Raw genomic sequence first — 20,240 nt, forward strand, 5'->3', positions numbered from 1 at the left:
TCTAAATCACACATGTTTTTGTGTCACTTGAATTTGATAATCTTTTTAAATAATACAAAGTATGAGCAACCCCCCCCCCCCCCCCCCAAAAAAAAAGATAACATGTTGTTTTTTAGATACATTATTTCCATTGAAAAAGCTGAGGAGATTGAGGAGTATGTGGGCGACCTACTCCAGGGCACAGATGGACGAAAAGGACAATTCATTCAAGAGTTCCTCTGCAGATGGAAGAAGACTCAAAGACAGGCAGGAGATACTTCTGGGCTTTTTCTGTTGAAAGAGTCAACATCAACAGCAGGTGGGAAGGCTTTTGGAGAATGGCAAAGCATTTCTAAACTTGTCCATTTACAATATTCTTCTTGAATTAGACTCACAGGACATAACCAAGGACTTCCAAAAGAAGTCTAAACGTAAGGGTCGGAACAAACAGGAGGTATGGACTGTGAGTCAAACAGAACCCGAGCCAGAGGCAGTCAAAACCCCCATTGATGTTATGAAGGTGAGTTCACAACAGGCTCAGTTTTTTCTTGATCTAATACAGAGGTGGGCAAACTGCGGCCGGCCAAGTGTTTGAGTCCGGCCCGGCAGTAGCTTCTATATAAAAGCTTGTATTTAAAAATGTAACATACTGGGAAGATGATTTGTAAGTAACAGTCAGTCAATCTGAGACAACCTTTTGATGGTTTAAGTAGCTTTTCTAATGCAGCGATCCAGACTACCTCACCTATGGTGCCAACTAACACAAGTCAACAACTATGTGACACACAACTTAACTTTCCCACTGCACACTCTGGGAAGCAAAAAAAGAAAAAGAAAAAAGGATTGACGTTCACATACTCTTTAACAGTCAGTGTTTTATTGTTCATAGTTCATATTATATATATCACATACACTACTCACAAAAAGTTAGGGATATTTGGCTTTCAGATGACATCTTCATCATCATGAAGGAGAAGGATGGACTGGTGATTTCCTCATCTCAAACAAATTATTGGAACAAAAGGTAACAACAATGGTAGTTACACCACAACAAAAAAATCCAACGTCTCCATCATCATCAGCAGCTTGACAACAATGTCTCATGTTGTTCACAAGGCAACCTACTGTCTGCTGAGGCATGGCATCCCACTTTTCTTGAAGGGCAGCCCTCAGTTCTTTGAGGTACTGGGGTGCAGGGCTTCGAGCCTCTACACGGCGACTCAGCTGATCCCACAGGTTTTCAGTGGCATTCAGGTCTGGACAAAGTGCAGGCCATTCCATTTGAGGCACACCAGTCTCCAACAGCGGTTCCCTGATGATGCCACCTTGATGAGAAGGAGCATTGTCGTCCAAGAAGAGGAAATTAGGCCTGTGTTGTTCATGTAGGGGCACAATCACTGGATTAATGGTGTTATTCAGGTAGTATGGGCTTGTCACAAAGTATAGGGCAGTTCTGTACCAGCTGGACACCCCTGCCCACTCTGTAACACCACCACCACCAAAAGCTCGCCTGGTGACAACAGTGGCTGATGCATAGTGCTCTCACTGACATCTTTAACATCGTTGTCGGCCATAATTTCTGCTCAATGTGAATCAAATTTAATCAGATAACAGCACTGAGGTCCACTGGTCCCTCGTCCAGCGTAAATGCTCCCTGTCACATGCGAGACGATGATGCCTGTGCCTGATGGTGTGGTCAGGTACCGTGCAGGTCGTCTAGCTTGCAGACCACGCTAATGTAAACGATTTTGGATGGTCTGACGTGACACTTGTATGCCTCTCACCTCCCTTAAACGTGCCTGGAGTTGAGCTTGTTGGCTTTCATCATCCAGTTTCTCAGGGCAGTGTTTACAATGTAGCGGTCATCAGCACGGGATGTGGCCAAAGGACGTCTACGCCTTTCTGTGATTCTTCCAGTCTCTCGATATCTTTGTTGCAACCTGCTGATGACACTCTGTGACACTCAAAGCTCAGTGGCCACTCCCATCAGAGAACGTCCTGTTTGAAGCATCCCAATGGCAAGAGACTATTGATCCATTGTTAGGTGTTGTCTTGGTCCCATTATGGTTTCACACTTAACAGTTGGACGTGTGCATTCAAAAGCTTAGAGAAGGTCACATTAAGTTCACCTGTAAAGGTTTTAATGCATTTTAGGCTTGTCCTGAAATTTCACCCAAAAGCCGAATATCCCTAACTTTTTGTGGGTAGTGTATCTTTTACTCAGGTACATTCCGGGTGTCTTATTCATGAAAAAAAGCACATACAGCAAATTGTATGTTCACGTTTACAGATAAAATAAGACTTATAATTCCAGGTGGACTGAATTATACAGTTCTATGGAAACGTTTGAGCAGCCCTGATCATTTTCAAGATTTTCCTTTTATAACATTGTTTTTTCGGAACAGCAATCCACCCATTTTCTATGACGCTTATCTATACTAGGGTCGCGGGTATGCTGGAGCCTATCCCAGCTGTCTTCGGACGAGAGGTGGGGTACAACCTGGACGAGTCGCCAGCCAATCGCAGGGCACATATAGACAAACAGTCACACTCACATTCATACTTATGGGCAATTTGGAGTTTACAATTAACAATGTGCATGTTTTTGGAATGTGGGAGGAAACCGGAGTACCCGGAGAAAAACATGCAAACTCCACACAAGAGATACCAAGTGGAGAATCTAACCTAGGTCTTCCAAATCTCCTGACTGTGTTTTAACCACTAGATCACCGTGCGGCCCCTCAGATCAGCAAATTCAGTTAAATATATCATATAGCATAAAAACACAGTAATAATTGAGAATATAATGAAGTTAACAAGATTTACAGAAACTGTGCAATAATTACCTAAGCAAAAGTAGGCAGGCGCATACATTTGGGCACCCCAACAGTACATCAATATATAGTAGATCCTCCTTTTGCAGCCACAACAGCCTCTAAACGCTTTCTATAGCTTACAATAAGGGTCCGGTTTCTGGTTGAAGGTATTTTTGACCATCCTTCTTTACAAAACATCTCAGTTTTAGTCAGTACAATTTGAGCAATGTTTAGGGTCATTGCTTTGTAGTATCCAGTCCCGGCTCAACTTCAACTCGGTCACTGATTCTTGACTATAGTTAGCAATAATCTGCTGATACTGACTGGAGTCCATGCAGCCTTCAACTTCAACAAGCTTTCCAGTACCTGCACTGGCCACACAGCCCCAAAGCATGATGGAACCACCACCAAATGTTACTGAATGTTTGTCTTGAAATGCTGTGTTCTTCTTCTGCCATGCATACCACCACTTGTTATGTTCAAATAACTCAATTTTAGTTTATTCAGTCCACAGCACCCTATTCCAAAATGTGCTTGAGCATACCTCAAGCGACTCTTTGCGTCATGTGCGCAAAAAAATCTTCTGCCGCATTACTCTCCCATACAGCATCTCCTTGTGCAAAGTGTGCTGTATAGTTGAACAATGCACAATGACACCATCTGCACCAAGATCATGTTGTAGGTTTTTGTAGCTGGGTTGTCTGTTGTCTGTGGGTTGAGTTTGAATGTTCTCACCATCTTTTGCCTGTTTATCTGAGATTTTTTTTCTTGGCCTGCCTTAACTAGAAATTGCTTCTCCGAACAACCAATGATTTATAAAGGAAAATCTTGAAAATTATCAGGAGTGCCCAAACTTTTTCATACGACTGTAAGTGTGAAATAGTGTGCATGCATCAGATATATAGTCTTCCCCCCTCTCCCTCACCCCATTTTGTTGCCTGTGAATCAAAATGTTTGTCTAACGTGTATTTTAATGACATTGCATTATTACCTTTCTTAACTACAGGTTCAAGAAAATAGTGCTTATTTAACAAAGAAGAAAAACAAGTTTACAAGCCTATATTGCAAAGAGGGACAGGACAAGCTGACGGTGATTCTCCCTGGCCGACATAGCTGTGAGTGCCTGGCTCAGAAGCACAGACTTATCAACAACTGCATCAGCTGTGGTCGCATTGTATGTGAGCAAGAAGGATCTGGGCCCTGCCTCTTTTGCAGTAAACTGGTAATAGAGTTTTATTAATCAATTTATTTTTACAATTAAATTGAAAGCCAATCGTTACTTATATGTTTTTTGCATCTCCAGGTTTGCACCAAAGAGGAGGAGGAGATCCTACTGCGTGACTCAAACAAAAGTCAGAAATTAAGAAAGAAGCTGATGGGAGGTGAGAATCAGTAATTAGTGGTATTCCAAGTAAAGCATAAAAATTGAACCATCATTTGAATCAGTTCAGGAGTTGGATTACAGTTGGGTTGGACATCATTTGAATTTCAGCGAATACGATTCGGATTGCAATTCCTTGTTTTGATTCCAGTTGCTAACAATTCCGATTCTTAGGTAGGGCCTTAAAAGTTTGCATGGTTTAAATGATTGCTTCAACCAAAGTTCTTGAATGAAATGAATGTCTCCAGGGTTGTTCGTTCATTCATTTTCTACCGCTTATCCTCACGAGGGTCGTGGGGGTGCTGGAGCCTATCCAATCACAGGGTACATACAGACAAACAACCATTCACACTCACATTTATACCTATGGACAATTTGGAGTCGCCAATTAACTAGCATGTTTGAATGTGGGAGCAAACCGGAGTACCCGAGAAAACCCACGCATGCATGGGCAAGACGTGCAATCCACACAGAGATGGCCGAGGGTGGGATATAACTCTTTGCTGTGAGGCCTACGCGCTAACCACTCAAGTGCCGTGTTTTTCATTCATTCATTCATTCATTCATTTTCTACCATTTATGCTCACAAGTTTTGTGGGGATGCTGGAGCCTATCCCAGCTGTCTTAAAATAAAATTATAACTCAGTATTATAAATTATTTAGCTTTAAATTTCTCACAGGTCTATTTTCAACCAGTATATATTGAAAATATTATATATATATATAATATAATATGTACATATATATATACATATATATATTAGGGTGCATCAAATTTGAATGGGAAATTTTAATTTGATAATATCAATTTGGCTGGCATTTTATTTTTTTCTAATGAACATAAAAATGTTTTGAGGAAACCCATTGAGATTTAGGGGTGCCACCTCACACATAAACTTTTGTAAAATTTCGGAAAATGTGCAATTTCTAGTCTAATTGCCAAAAAGTTGACCTGGAAATGTTGAGTACAATGAACTTCTATACAGCATACATCAGGATTATCAAAGTAAATATATCATTTTTCTCTTTGGTTTGGGTATTCCTCAGAATTCAACTTTCAAGATTCTCCATTCATTTGTTCTATTGACAAAATGAATGGCGGTAAATGGGACATGTTCACATGGCCTTACCCTGAATTTTATGTAGCAGTGATGGATATTTGACATACATATAAAGTTTAAACACTTTGTTTTTTATTTTATTTGTATTTTATTGTAAACACAAGGCGCAATAGTAACACATTTAAATAACAAACTCTCTCTACTGGCAAACTCACTAGAAACTCACAGGGATAAGAACATTAACTAAACTTCAAACTTAATTGCTCAGTCTATTGTGCCAGAGTCCTCTCCACTGAGGAACATCACAAGGGAGAGATTAAATCTGAACTGAACCTCACCAGTGCATCTAACCCCAGATTTTTCATCCCACCTGCCACCCAGGAGTAACCCTCCTATTCAGGGATCAGCTTGCGTTTGCAGCGACGAATGTTTGGCTGTTGGCTGTGGTCATGTTCAACTACCTGCAGCACATTCTGCAGGTGCTTCTCCTTCCTGGCCATTGCGACAAATTCGGATGTGAGTTTGACGCCACGCTCGGCACAGTCATTCACCACATTCATCACACAGACATTGACCGGACTTATTTTGAACGCAGAATTGATAGCCCATTCTATTCTCGATCAGCTGTTGCATAGGAGGCAGAGAATATGAGGCATCAGTAATACTGTCTACTCTATATTACTGTTGTTGATGTTAGGCTAATGCTCAGCTTACTGTCATTAGCAAACTGTAGCTAGCTGATGTTAGCTACAGTAGAGGCAGTGAGCACTAAATACCTATAAATATGACTACAAATCATTCAAATTACAAAGACAAAACCACAACAAAAACATCAAAGATCACTGCAGTTCTTGAGTTGGAGTCTTTGCTGACCTCAAATCTCCATGGCAACCAGTGAGCACTGTTCACCCCTTTATTCCACAAAAACAGATGTACAGTGCAACCGGAAAGTATTCACAGCGCTTCACTTTTTCTACATTTTGTCATGTTACAGCCTCATTCCAAACTGTATTAAATTAATCTCTTACCTCAAAATACTCCATTATGACAATGTGAAAAAAGTTTTTTTTGACATGTTTTGAATTTATTAAAAATAGAAAACAAAAAAATCACATTTACATAAGTATTCACAGCCTTTGCTTAATACTTTGTTGATCCACCTTTGGCAGCAATTACAGCCTCAAGTCTTTTTGAATATGATCCAACAAGTTTAGCACACCTATCTTTAGGCAGTTTTGCCCATTCTTCTTTGCAATAAGTCTCAAGCTCCATCAGGTTGGATGGGAGACGTCTGTGCACAGCCATTTTCAGATCTCTCCAGAGATGTTCGATCGGATTCAAGTCTGGACTCTGGCTGGGCCACTCCAGGACATTCACGGAGTGGTTTTGAAGCCAATCTTTTGAGATCTTGGCTGTGTGCTAATGTCTACTGTCTATATGGTCAAGGTACATGACCAGTCTACTGAGGTCAAGAGCGCTCTGGAGCAGGTTTTCATCCAGGATATCTCTATATATTGCTGCATTCATTTTCCTTCTATCCTGACTAGTCTGCCAGTTCCTGCTGCTGAAAAACATCCCCACAGCATGATGCTGCCACCACCATGCTTCACTGTAGGGATGGTATTGGCCTGGTGATGAGCAGTGCCTGGTGTCCTCCAAACATGGCGCCTGGAATTCACACCAAAGAGTTCAATCTTTGTCTCATCAGACCAGAGAATTTTGTTTCTCATGGTCTGAGAGTCATTCAGGTGCTTTTTGGCAAATTCCAGACAGGCTGCCATGTTCCTTTTACTAAGGAGTGGCTTTCGTCTGGCCACTCTACCATACAGGCCTGATTGGTGGATTGCTGCAGAGATGGTTGTCCTTCTGGAAGGCTCTCCTCTCTCCACAGAGGAACGCTGGAGCTCTGACAGAGTGACCATCGGGGCCTTGGTCACCTCCCTGACTAAGGCCCTTCTTCCCCGATCGCTCAGTTTAGAAGGCCGGCCAGCTCTAGGAAGAGTCCTGGTGGTTCCAAACGTCTTCCATTTATGAATAATGGAGGCCACTGTGCTCATTGTGACCTTCAAAGCAGCAGAAATTTTTCTGTATCCTTCCCCAGATTTGTGCCTCAAGACAATCCTGTCTCGCAGGTCTACAGACAGTTCTTTTGACTTCATGCTTGGTGTTTGTGCTCTGACATGCACAGTCAACTGTGGGACCTTATATAGACAGTTATTATATTTCCAAATCATGTCCAATCAACTGAATTTACTGCAGGTGGACTCCAATTAAGCTGTAGAAAGATCTCAAGGATGATCAGTGGAAAAAAGATGCACCTGAGCTCAATTTTGAGCTTCATGGCAAAGGCTGTGAATACTTATGTAAATGTGATTTTTTTGTTTTCTATTTTTAATGAATTCAAAACATGTCAAAAAAACTTTTTTCACATTGTCATAATGGAGTATTTTGTGTAGAATTTTGAGGTAAGAGATTAATTTAATTCAGTTTGGAATGAGGCTGTAACATGACAAAATGTAGAAAAAGTGAAGCGCTGTGAATACTTTCCGGGTGCACTGTATGGTGGCACCCCTAAATAATCATGTATTGGAAAAATATTTTGTATGTGTTGTTTCCACTTATATTGGAACACTTTTAGTACCCAATTTTCTGGTTGGTTAAGCAGCTGGGGGCCTTGTTAATCAATTTCAGCTGTATTGGTGTTCATAGAATTAACAACAGGTCCACTTCAGTGGCAACAATTAGAAAACCCCCAAAACAGAACTGGATTTACATGTGGAGGTCATTTCAAGTTTCTCCCTCTTGATCTTTTTTGGCTGGTTTTCCACTAGTGCTGATTTTGGCTTGCATAATCATCTCTACTGGCAGTATGAAGCCATTCCTTAACCCTACAGAAGTTGCACAGGTTGCCCAACTTCTCCAGGATGGCACATCCACACATGCTGCAGCAAGAAGGTTTAATGTGTCTCCCAGCACAATCTCCAGAACATGGAGGAGATTTCAGGAGACTGGTGGTTATTCTCGGAGAGCTGGACAGGGTCGTAGAAGGTCCTCAACCCCACAGCAGGACTGATACCTGCTCCTTTGTGCAAGACGGAACAGGCTGAGCACTGCTCGTGCCCTACAGAATTACCTCCAGAGGACCACTGGTGTGAATGTGTCTACCCAAACAATCAGGAACAGACTTCATGAAGGTGGCCTGAGGGCCCAACGTCCTGTAGTGGGCCCTGTGCTCAGTGCCCAGCACCGTGGAGCTCCACTGGCATTTGCTCAAGAACACCAGAATTGGCAAGTCCGCCACTGGCGCCCTGTACTTTTCACACACGAGAGCAGGTTCACCCTGAGCACCTGTGATAGAAGTGAAAGAGTCTGGAGAAGACAAGGAGAACATTATGCTGCCTGCAACGTCGTTCAACATGACAGACCTCTACTGCCTAGGAAATGGTGCTCTGACTGCCATAAGGTATCGAGATGAAATCCTTGAACCCATTGTCAGACCCTACGCTGGTGCAGTAGGTCCTGGTTTCATCCCAATGCATGACAATGCCCGGCCTCACGTGGCAAGAGTACGCAGGCAGTACCTGGAGGTTGGAGGAATTGAAACAATTGAATGGCCTTCACGATCCCCTGACTTAAACCCAATAGAACATCTCTGGGACATTATGTTTGGGTCCATTAGGCGCCGCCAGGTTGCTCCTCAGACTGTACAAGAGCTCAGGGATGCCCTCACACAGATCTGGGAGGAAATGCCACAAGACACGATCCGTCGTCTCATTAGGAGCATGCCGCGACGTTGTCAAGCATGCATACAAGCTCGTGGGGGCCACACAAGATACAGAAAAGCATTTTGAGTTGCAGAAATTAAGTTTTGGAACAAATGGACTGGCCTGCCACATCTTCATTTCACTCTGATTTTATGGTGTCTACACAATTGAGCCCTCTGTAGGCTGAAAACTTTTATTTCCATTAAAAGACTTGGCATCCTTTTGTTCCTAAGACTGCCCTGTCATTATTTGTATAGATATCCAACTTCACATTGAGATCTGATGTATCTAATGTGTTTCTTTAAAGTGCTCCTTTAATTTTTGTGAGCAGTGTATATATATATTGAAAAAAGCCATTGAACTAGAATGTATATGTTTTGAAGTCTCTTTCCATAGAACATGTTCACAAATGATTTTATTTTTGAAAATCTCATGAAAAAAAAAATACACAGCACGTGTTGGTGAGTATTTTATGGTGCTGAATAGACAAAGTGTAACTGTTACTGAGTTCCTGTTAACCTGTGTGCAGAATATCAAACAAGTGCGGCGAATGGACTAACACTTCACGGGGTCTGCCTACTTGCTGGCTCAAGCTAGTGTTAATGTCACATCGTTTGTCTATGAAAAAGTACACAGCCTTATTTTAGCTGGATATTTGAGTATATGTACATTTTTTGCTGCTTTGTTGGCGCAAGATTAATGCAATTTATTGTTTTATTTAACTGACTGGTTGGAAGAAGTCCAGCGTAGCGCGTGAAAAACAAAATACTCTGTACACGGGAATTCCGCGGTGTTTAATCTTGTTAAGAGTGCAGCCTCTTTTGCATTATATGATGGTGTTGCGAATGTTGCACTGCGCCAAATGTGTTTTTATTTTTATTTTTTATACAGAATTTCAGGCAAACTTTTGAGCACTGTCGCACACTGTCCACGGTTGAAATGGATGAACACAAATGCTTCCTGCCACTTATTTGTTGGTGTTCACCGTCTTCTATGTTGGGGCCGGTCAATCATCGGAAATGGGAATCAAAATAAAATTATAAAAACACCAATGATTCTGGGAGAATTGGACTGTTAGTCTCGGTTCCCATTGATGCTTGATGCCCAACCCTACATGTGAATGTATTTTTTTTGGGACAGATTGTGGCGAAAGGGATTACCCGGCACTTCAAGAATCTAAGATGAAGGCTGGCTTGGAGAAGGCTGTCCAGCACAAAGAAAAACTATTAGAATATGACAGAAATAGGTACGCTTTACTAAGTGACTCATTTGATGTTTAACAACCATGCTAATGTTTCAAAGAGCATTTCACATATCATTTTTGCTTGTATTTTCAGTGTGAAGAGAACTCAGGTATTAGATGACGAGTCAGACTACTTTGCGACTGAATCCAACCAGTGGTTGTCTGCTACTGAGCGAGATAAACTCAGAAAAAAGGAAGAGGAGCTGAGAGAGCTTCGTCATGCATCTCGTAAAGACCGAAAGATCACCTTGGACTTTGCTGGCAGACAAGTAATTGAGGAGAGAAGCAACCTGAACAATTACTACAACGAGTGAGCAAGATGATATGCCATCATCTCATGGTGTAATGGTGTATGCCTATACCCTATGCCTATAACCTACTATTTTATATTAATTATGCAGATTAGATGAGACCCTCAAAGCAATGAACTCTACTCTACAATTCCCTGTGTATTCTGAACGACAAGGTGGAAAACAGAGCCTCAGAGAACTGCTCAACCCAAACATAAAGCAAAGTGCACCAGAAGTAAGTCACTTTTTACATACTGCACTCACCTCTGTGTTCGTCTCTTGGTTTGAGCATCTAATCCAGTAGTTACAGTCACGTACCCCTTCAGACATTTGACATGAAGCCATTTACCCCCTACTGCTGCACACTTTAAAACCTTATTATGTAAATTAACTTGAAATATTGACGATAATTCATTGTTTCATTCATTTTATAGTAATTCCGGGTAAAAATGTGCATTTTGCATGGTGACATTAGGACGTCTAAATAGATACTTTATCATCCTACATACCTTTTTTCCACTCTGATGTTGGCATCATTCCCTTTGAATCTATTTCATTTGAATGATTTCATTTGAGCTTCACTTTTTTTCCCACTCAGGATGGCTACGGTTTAAGTCTGTATATTAATTTCATCACAAATTGAAGGGAAAGTCGATATAAATTAAATCTTCAAGATGAAATGAGTCTTAATGCATAAAGTAATCATTCAGACTTATTTGTTGATATAATGCACACAGAATAGATGGGAATAACGGCATTTAAATAAACGGCGTTATGGCATTAAAAAACTTTGTCCATGTCTTGTGTGAGTAACTCAAACCTACAGAAACCTAATGGTACGGGGGAGGGAGTGTAGCAGTAGTTACTAGTAGTAAATGCAATAGTTACTTTTACTGGTAACTAGTTACTTTTGTATTGGAGAATCTCACTTTATTTGAGAAGTAACTAGTAACTATAACTAATTACTTTTTTAAAGTAACGTGCCCAACACTGATTGCATGGCATTGAAAAAAAGGTGGCGTCTTATTGTAGACTGACAGATGATGCAAATGCACTTTGAAAATGACATTGTGAAAAAGAAGTCCTCCTCCCACTCCGTATGGTAGTGGTAGGTCTTTGGCTTTTTACTTGGTCCAGCTTTTCCACTTATTTTTATCCCCTTTCTTACTCGCTAGCTTGCTTGAGTTTTGCAGTACTTCGCAGTTGTATGCGCATGCGCATGTGCAGTGACGCGTGCGTCAGAGATATGTGTTTTGTATTTTTATTAGGTGGTAGATCATTTTGACGTGGTCATGTCATAAGTAGCTCTCAGGCTGAAAAAGTGTGTGCACCCCTGCCCTATGGCAATTGAGATACCCCACTTTGGGAACCACTGAGTTAATTTCTGAGTTAAAATTTTTTTTTGTCATGCATGATAAAAGAAACACTTCCTACTTTCCACTTTAATTTTGTACTGCATGGGAATCCAGAGTGGAGTTTTGCGTACCGCCATCTTTCAAATTGTGGCGGTCAAGTTATTCGTTACGGGCTGCCTCATTTAAATTACTTAGTGGGAAACACTGCCTTGGTTTTTCCTAAAAGTGGACCTGCCAATTTTTAACCCTTTGTATTGAGTTGGATAATCACCACAGAAAGCTTTCTATATCTTCCAGAATCTGCACCTATTCTGCGGTATTTCATGGTTCCCGCATGGTTTCATGGTTTTCTTTTGTGCCCCTAACTTCATAGGAGTTGATAAACGGTATAAGAGTTGATAATAAATGATGATTTGTCTTTTAAAATGTCCACTTTTGACATACAGCCATATATGTTGGATCCGAATCCGATCCAGAAGTAGAGACTGGGCAGTCCAAAGTTTCTCTAGAAAAGGGGTTGTTTCGAAGATGTCTCTCAATAGTAGATAGCTTTAGCATGTGGTTTTCTACAGAATCAGTAACGTGGAATGTGTTTTGCGAGACTGTGTCACTTTAGAAATTGTAAAAAAAAATGTGGCTTTCCTTTATGAGCCACATTGCTAGCAACGTAAATAGAGAAGGAGAGCATGGGGAAGCTTGGGGGGCTGCGGCGCTTGTCTGGCTTATAGCCACGCCCTTATACAGAGGGGACAACAATGAATTAGATACACTTGCCGATTTTCCCGCTTGCAAAGCATGTAGAGGTCTGTAATTTGTATCAAAAGTGCTCTTCAACTGTGAGGGGTGGAATCTAAAACAAAAATCCAGAAAATCACATTGTATGATTTTTACAGATTGATTACAGATATCAGACGTTGCCTGTAGTGTTCTTCACAAGGTTTGCTCACACTGCAGCAGGGATTTTGGCCCACTCCTCGATATGCTTTGGGTCGTTGTCGTTCTGGAAGACCCAGCCACCACCCATCTTCAGGGCTCTTACTGAAGGAAGGAGGTTGTCGGATTTGGCGATACATGGCCCCCATTCATCCTCCCCTCAATACGGTGTCATCCCATTCCCCTTCAGAGAAAAGCATCCCCCATGATGTTTCCACCTCTGTGTTTCACAGTTGGGATGGTGTTCTCCTTCCTCTAAATACAGCAAGTCGAGTTTAGACCAGAAAGTTACATTTTTTACTCCTCCAACCACGTGACCTTCTCCCATTCCTCCTTTGGATCACCAAGATGGACACTGGCAAACTTCAGACGGGCCTGGACATGCACTGGCTTGAGCAGTGGGACCTTGCGTGCGCTGTAGGATTTTAATTTCTTTGGGACTATGGTCCCAGCTCTCTTCAGGTCATTGACCAGGTCCTGCCGTGTGGTTCTGGGCTGATCCTTCACCAACCTCATGATCACTGATGCCCATGGAGCCCCAGAACGAAGGAGATTGACCGTCATCTTGAACTTCTTCCATTTTATAATAATCACTCCAACGGTTGTTACCTTCTCACCAAGCTGCTTGCTTATTTTCCTGTAGCCCATCCCCACCTTGTACAGGTTTACAATTTTATCCCTAATGTCCTTAAACAGCTCTTTGGTCTTGGCCATTGTGGAGAGGCTGGAGTTTGTTTGTTTGAGCATGTCGTTTATACAGGTAACAAGTTCAAACTGGTGCTGTTAATAGAGGTAATGAGGCTTATGCAGCTAAGGGCTTCTTAAAACAGGTCTGTGAGAGCTGAAATTTTCACTGGTTGGTAGGTGATCAAATACTAATTTCATGCACGTAAATGCAAATGTATTATTTAAAAATCATGCAATGTGATTTTCTGGAATTTTGTTTTAGATTCCGTCCCTCACAGTTGAAGAGCACTTATGATACTAATTACAGACATCTACATACAGCAAAATCAGCAAAATCGGCACTGTCTCAAAGGTGTTTTACCACACCTTCTGAAACGAGTATTTTGAGCCAGCCCAACCGTCTTTCAACCTCCTTCCAAATGCACAAACCTCATTATCTGAAACTTTGGCATTGTTTAACACGAGAACACAACATTCTAACTACATTTATACAGTAGGTCAGAAAACCTATGTTTTTTTAATGTAAGCAATTGTCTCCATGTTTCCAACTTAATTGAGCTTGCATGTTGGCAGAGTACTCACTTTGCAGCGATACTATCTAATGAAAAATGAACAAACAATAAATCTCCAACACACCACTAGTACTTTTTTGAACCACCTCTGGCTTTTATAACAGCTTGCAGTCTCTGAGGCATAGACTTTACGAGTGACAAACAGTGTTCTTCATCAATCTGGCTCCAACTTTCTCTGATTGCTGTTCCCAGATCAGCTTTGCAGATTGCAGCCTTGTCATGAACCATTTTCTTCAGTTTCCACTACAAATTTTCAATTGGATTGAGATCCGGACTATTTGCAGGCCATGACATTGACCTTACATGTCTTTCTTCAAGGAAAGTTGTCACAGTTTTTGCTCTATGGCAAGATACATTATCATCTTGAAAAATGATGTCATCATCCCCAAACATCCTTTCAATTGATGGAATAAGAGAAGTGTCCAACATGTCAACATAAACTTTTATTGAAGATGTAATGACAGCCATCTCCCCAGTGCCTTTACCTGACATGCAGCCCCTGACTGTGGAAATTTGCAGGTTTTCTTCAGGCAGTCGTCTTCATAAATCTCATTGGAACGGCACCAAACAAAAGTTCCAGCATCATCCCCTTACCTAATGCAGATTCCCGATTTGTCACTGAATACGACTTTCATCCAGTCATCCACAGTCCACGATTGCTTTTCCTTAGCCCATTGAAGTCTTGTTTGTTTTCTGTTGGTGGTTAATGATGGCTTTCTTTTAGCTTTTCTGTATGTAAATCCCATTTCCTTTAGACCGTTTCTTACAGTTCGGTCACAGACATTGACTCCACTTTCTGCCCATTTGTTCCTCATTTGTTTTGTTGTGCATTTTCTGTTTTCAAGACATATTGCGTTAAGTTTTCTGTCTTGACCCTTGATGTCTTCCTTGGTCTGCCAGTATGCTTGCCTTCCCATGTTGTTTGTACTTGGTCCAGATTTTAGACACAGCTGACTGTGAACAACCAACATCCGTGATGATTTACCTTCATTAAGAAGTTTGATAATCCTCTCCTTTGTTTCAATTGACATATCTTGTGTTGGAGCCATGATTAATGTCAGTCCTCATGGTACAACAGCTCTCCAAGGTGTGAGCACTCTTTCTTAACTGCAAACTAATGAGCAGATTTAATCTGATGCAGGTGTTCGTTTTGGAAATAGAAATTTACAGGGTGATTCCATAATTTTTTCCTCAGAATTGAGTGATTCCATATTGTTTTCCTAGTGCTTGATCTAAAAAATGTGTTTTTGACAATAACTTTTTTTCTTGATTTCTTTTAGTGTTTCTTAAAGCCAGAAAGTTGCAGTTTTAAATGACTTTAGCTTTGTGGCATTTCATCCTCCAAGACTGGTGATTCCATAATTTTTGCCAGGGGTTGTATTATTATGGACTGGCCCAGTAGCCAGCCCATAGACTGCTACTAGCAGTAGCAGTCTATGGGCTGGCTACTGAGCCAGCCCATATTGTTATTGCTGTTTAGTTATTATTATTCCGTATATCTTAATCTTCCCTTTTTTGCGCGCGTAATGCGGCCAAAACCGCAAGAAGGACCCCCACACATGTTACACCGCCGGAATCGTGGCGCTCGGGACTACAGCGGTATTTAGTTTTTGGAACATTTTGTGTAACCATGGCGACGCTATTAACCGAAACGTTAAAAAATGGGCCACTAGATTAGGTATACCCTTTCTATTTTTAGAACAGCACATGGCAGAGAAAAACTGAGAATTTACAGACATTTCACAGCCTTGTAGCTCAGCCATACGGCCGCGCAGAAACGTGATTGATGGCTAATTTTTTAGATAAACTTCTGAACTCTCTGTGTGGCTAAATGCTAATTGCTAGCATGTTAGCATGTTAACAATTAAGCTAATTTACTCATGTCTAAAGGCAAATACACACATGACATCATGTGGGGAGGTTATAGGACAACCTTGGCACTTTCTAAACTTGAGGCTCTCTTGCTAGGTGCTAGCATGATGACTGTTAGCATGTTAGCATTTAAGCTAATTTACTCATGTCTAAAGGCAAATACACACATGGCATGATGTTGGGAGGTTATAGGACAACCTTGGCACTTTCTAAACTAGAGGCTTTCTTGCTAGGTGCTAGTATAATGACTGTTAGCATGTTAGCGTTTAAGCTAATTTACTCATGTCTAAAGGCAAATACACACATGGCATGATGCAGGAAGGTTATAGGACAACCTCGGCAGTTTCTGAACTTGAAGCCCTCTTGCTAGGTGCTAGCATGGTAGCCGTTAGCATGTTAGCATTTAAGCTAATTTACTCATGTCTAAAGGATAATACACACATGGCATGGTGTAGGGAGGTTATAGGACAACCTTGGCACTTTCTAACCTCGAGGCTCTCTTGCTAGGAGCTAGCATGACTGTTAGCATGTTAGCATTTAAGCTAATTTACTCATGTCTAAAGCCAAATGCACACATTGTATGATGTAGGGAGGTTATAGGACAACCATGGTACGTTCTAAACTTGAGGCCCTCTTGCTAGGTGCTAGCATGATGACTGTTAGCATGTTAGCATTTAAGCTAAATTACTCATGTTTAAAGGCAAATACACCCATGGCATGATGCAGGGAGGTTATAGGACAACCATGGCACTTTCTAAACTTGGGAATTTCTTGCTAGGTGCTAGCATGTTAGCCGTTAGCATGTCAGCATTTTAGCTAATTTACTCATGTCTAAAGGCAAATACACACATGGCATGATGTAGGGAGGTTATAGGACAACCTTGGCACTTTCCAAACTTGAGGCCCTCTTGCTAGGTGCTAGCATGACGACTGTTAGCATGTTAGCATTTAAGCTAATTTACTCATGTTTAAAGGCAAATACACCCATGGCATGATGCAGGGAGGTTATAGGACAACCTTGGCACTTTCTTAAGTTGAGGCTCTCTTGCTAGGTGCTAGCATGGTAGCCGTTAGCATGTTAGCATTTAAGCTAATTTACTCATGTCTAAAGGCATATAAACACATGGCATGATGTAGGGAGGTTATAGGATAACTTTGGCACTTTCTAAAGTTGAGGCTCTCTTGCTAGGTGCTAGCATGATGACTGTTCCCATGTTAGCATTTAAGCTAATTTACTCACGTTTAAAGGCAAATGCACACATGGCATGATGTAGGGAGGTTATAGGACAACCTTGGCACTTTCTAAACTTGAGGCTCTCTTGCTAGGTGCTAGCATGGTAGCCGTTAGCATGTTAGCATTTAAGCTAATTTACTCACATTTAAAGGCATATACACACATGGCATGATGTAGGGAGGTTATAGGACAACCTTGGCAGTTTCTAAACTTGAGGCCCTCTTGCTAGGTGCTAGCATGTTAGCCGTTAGCATGTCAGCATTTTAGCTAATTTACTCATGTCTAAATGCAAATACACACATGGCATGATGTAGGGAGGTTATAGGACAACCTTGGCAGTTTCTAAACTTGAGGCTGTCTCGCTAGGTGCTAGCATGTTAGCCGTTAGCATGTTAGCATTTAAGCTAATTTGCTCATGTCTAAAGGCAAATACACACATGGCATGATGTAGGGGGGTTATAGGACAACCTTGGCACTTTCTAAACTTGGGACTCTCTTATTAGGTGCTAGCATGATGACGGTTAGCACGTTAGCATTTAAGCTAATTTGCTCATGTTTTAAAGGCAAATACACACATGCATGATGCAGGGACGTTATAGGACATACTTGGCAGTTTCTAAACTTGAGGCTGTCTTGCTAGGTGCTAGCATGTTAGCCGTTAGCATGTTAGCATTTAAGCTAATTTACTCATGTCTAAATGCAAATAGACACATGGCATGATGTAGGGAGGTTATAGCACAACCTTGGCCCTTTCTAAACGTGGGACTCTCTTGCTAGGATCTAGCATGATGACCGTTAGCATGTTAGCATTTAAGCTAATTTGCTCATGTTTAAAGGCAAATACACACATGCATGATGCAGGGACGTTATAGGACATCCTTGGCAGTTTCTAAACTTGAGGCTGTCTTGCTAGGTGCTAGCATGTTAGCCGTTAGCATGTTAGCATTTAAGCTAATTTACTCATGTCTAAAGGCAAATACACACATGGCATGATGTAGGGAGGTTATAGGACAACCTTGGCAGTTTCTAAACTTGAAACCCTCTTGCTAGTTGCTAGCATGGTAGCCGTTAGCATGTTAGCATTTAAGCTAATTTTCTTATGTCTACAGGCAAATTCACACATGGCATGATGTAGGGAGGTTATAGGACAACCTTGGCACTTTCTAAACTTGAGGCTCTCTTGCTAGGTGCTAGCATGATGACTGTTAGCATGTTAGCATTTAAGCTACTTTGCTCATGTTTAAAGGCAAATACACACATGCATGATGCGGGGACGTTATAGGACATCCTTGGCACTTTCTAAACTTGAGGCTCTCTTGCTAGGTGCTAGCATAATGACTGTTAGCATGTTAGCATTTAAGCTAATTTACTCACGTTTAAAGGCAAATACACACATGCACACTGGTCCAGATTCACGAAAAAGTCGATCAAAACTAATTTTTGAGTGAATTCATTGTAAATCAGCATGAAAATGATCTATAAGCAAAAACATGACCGTATCTCTTCATTTTACCTCAAAAACCGAAAATAACGAATGACTTTAGTTGGCCAACTTTCACAAAAACACTGACTTGTACCAAAACTTTATAAGTCACATCATAAAACACACTGAAAGTTGGTAACTTAACGCCTTCCACTTCACATCATATCACACACTAAAAGTTTATCCCCCGCGACCTGAAAGACAACCACCACCATCACCCAGGGTCTACAGCTCTACCGATGGAGCTCGAAGGAGGGCCAGGACCTCTGGCGGAAACTGGTCCGTGGCCTTGTTCGTCTGAGTCTTCAGCTTCCGCATCCGGAGGGGGCTGATCAAGGGGTCAGAACTCTCAAGAAGACGGTGGAACAGGTCGGTGTTCGACTGAACCCGGGACATCTGGCGCAAATGGTGCTCCCGGATGGCCTTGAAGTCCTTGTTTCTTGCTTCTTGGGCTTCCTCTGACATCGCCCCCAGGGGAAGGAGCATGCCGGCGGAGACAGCGGGAGCATGGATCAGGAGCTTGTGGACCGACTGTGGCATCCTGAACCACCCATATAGGCTGACCAACATCCTGGCCGTCTCAACCGCGTACACGCCGAACCGCTCCTCGTCGAGGTTGAAGTTGGAGGACGCAGCGCGGAGGAGGTGGCTGAAGCGGCGGATCAGGGTGGAATCAAGGCCCAGAATGTCCGCAGACGTTTCGTGCTCCAAGAAGAAGCGGCGGGCAGAGTTCCCATCGTTGGTTGTTCCAGATCCGCCAGGAAGGGGTTGGTCGATTAGGAGCCCCAAACGCTGACGAAACTCGGTCTTGATCCGCTGCTTCTGTTCCTTGACAATCCGCTGCTTCTCCTCTCCACGGGCCTGCCACTCGCAGAACGGGAGTCTGTATGCGATGTGAAGGAGCATCTCCATCGACCGGATCCAGCAGTGGAGGGTGGAGATTCCGTGCTGGGTCCGGTCTCCAGTGGGCCGGGCCAGAACTCCGTCGATATCGTTCATCTCGGTAGGCTTGGCCAGGCAGATGCTGCAGACCTGTTGCGACCGGATGTCCTGGATGGCGTTGTGGACCTTGCCGTCAATCATGGTTAATGCCATGTCGTGGCGGACGGAGATGGTGGCGTCGTTGGTGAGTTGGACGGTTGACGGCGTGAGTGACTCCACCTCCTGCTTGAGTTGGACGTAGGTGGAGGTGGTCAACTCCCTGGACTCCTTTTCGAAGATGAAGCTGATCGGACGACAGAAGAAAGTGGAGTTTGGCTTCGGGTTTGCCCAGATCACTCGGCCATCCTCGGTCCGGAGCCGCAGAGGGACCATACTCGCCAGGAACATGGTAGAGTCGTCGACGTCCGTTGACTGTCGATGGCGGTAGACTTGTTGACCGGTAGCACCGTCAAACCCGTACTTAGAGGTCAGGATCAAGGAGCCTTGAGCTGCCGACGATTGGATGACCGACGCCTGGAGCGTGCACAGCCTTGACGCCGTGTGGTCAACCAACTGCTGCACGGGGACAGAAGCGCCACGGTCGTCGACAGCAACTCCAGCCGGATGGCATCGTTTCTTGGCATCCAAT

General features: G+C 42.4%; 1 protein-coding gene across 12 annotated transcripts in view; it reads left to right on the forward strand.

The window, feature by feature from the left end:
- trip4 (thyroid hormone receptor interactor 4) overlaps positions 1–20,240 on the forward strand; it is a 64,109-nt gene that overhangs the window by 9,062 nt on the left and 34,807 nt on the right. For all 12 annotated transcript variants that reach the window (XR_013629696.1, XM_078795797.1, XM_078795802.1 and 9 more), the window contains exons 2-8: positions 117–298; positions 369–499; positions 3,802–4,017; positions 4,099–4,177; positions 10,142–10,247; positions 10,339–10,554; positions 10,646–10,769. Coding sequence is in view for 11 of the 12 variants with exons in the window: in XM_078795797.1 (XP_078651923.1) it covers positions 117–298; positions 369–499; positions 3,802–4,017; positions 4,099–4,177; positions 10,142–10,247; positions 10,339–10,554; positions 10,646–10,769 (1,054 nt within the window). In the remaining variant the exon portion in view is untranslated. The remainder of the gene's footprint in view (positions 1–116; positions 299–368; positions 500–3,801; positions 4,018–4,098; positions 4,178–10,141; positions 10,248–10,338; positions 10,555–10,645; positions 10,770–20,240) is intronic.

The sequence above is a fragment of the Doryrhamphus excisus genome, linkage group LG13 (assembly GCF_037039965.1).
Source record: "Doryrhamphus excisus strain RoL-2023G ecotype Guam linkage group LG13, RoL_Dexc_Guam_v1.1, whole genome shotgun sequence".
Classification (NCBI taxonomy): Eukaryota; Metazoa; Chordata; class Actinopteri; order Syngnathiformes; family Syngnathidae; genus Doryrhamphus; species Doryrhamphus excisus.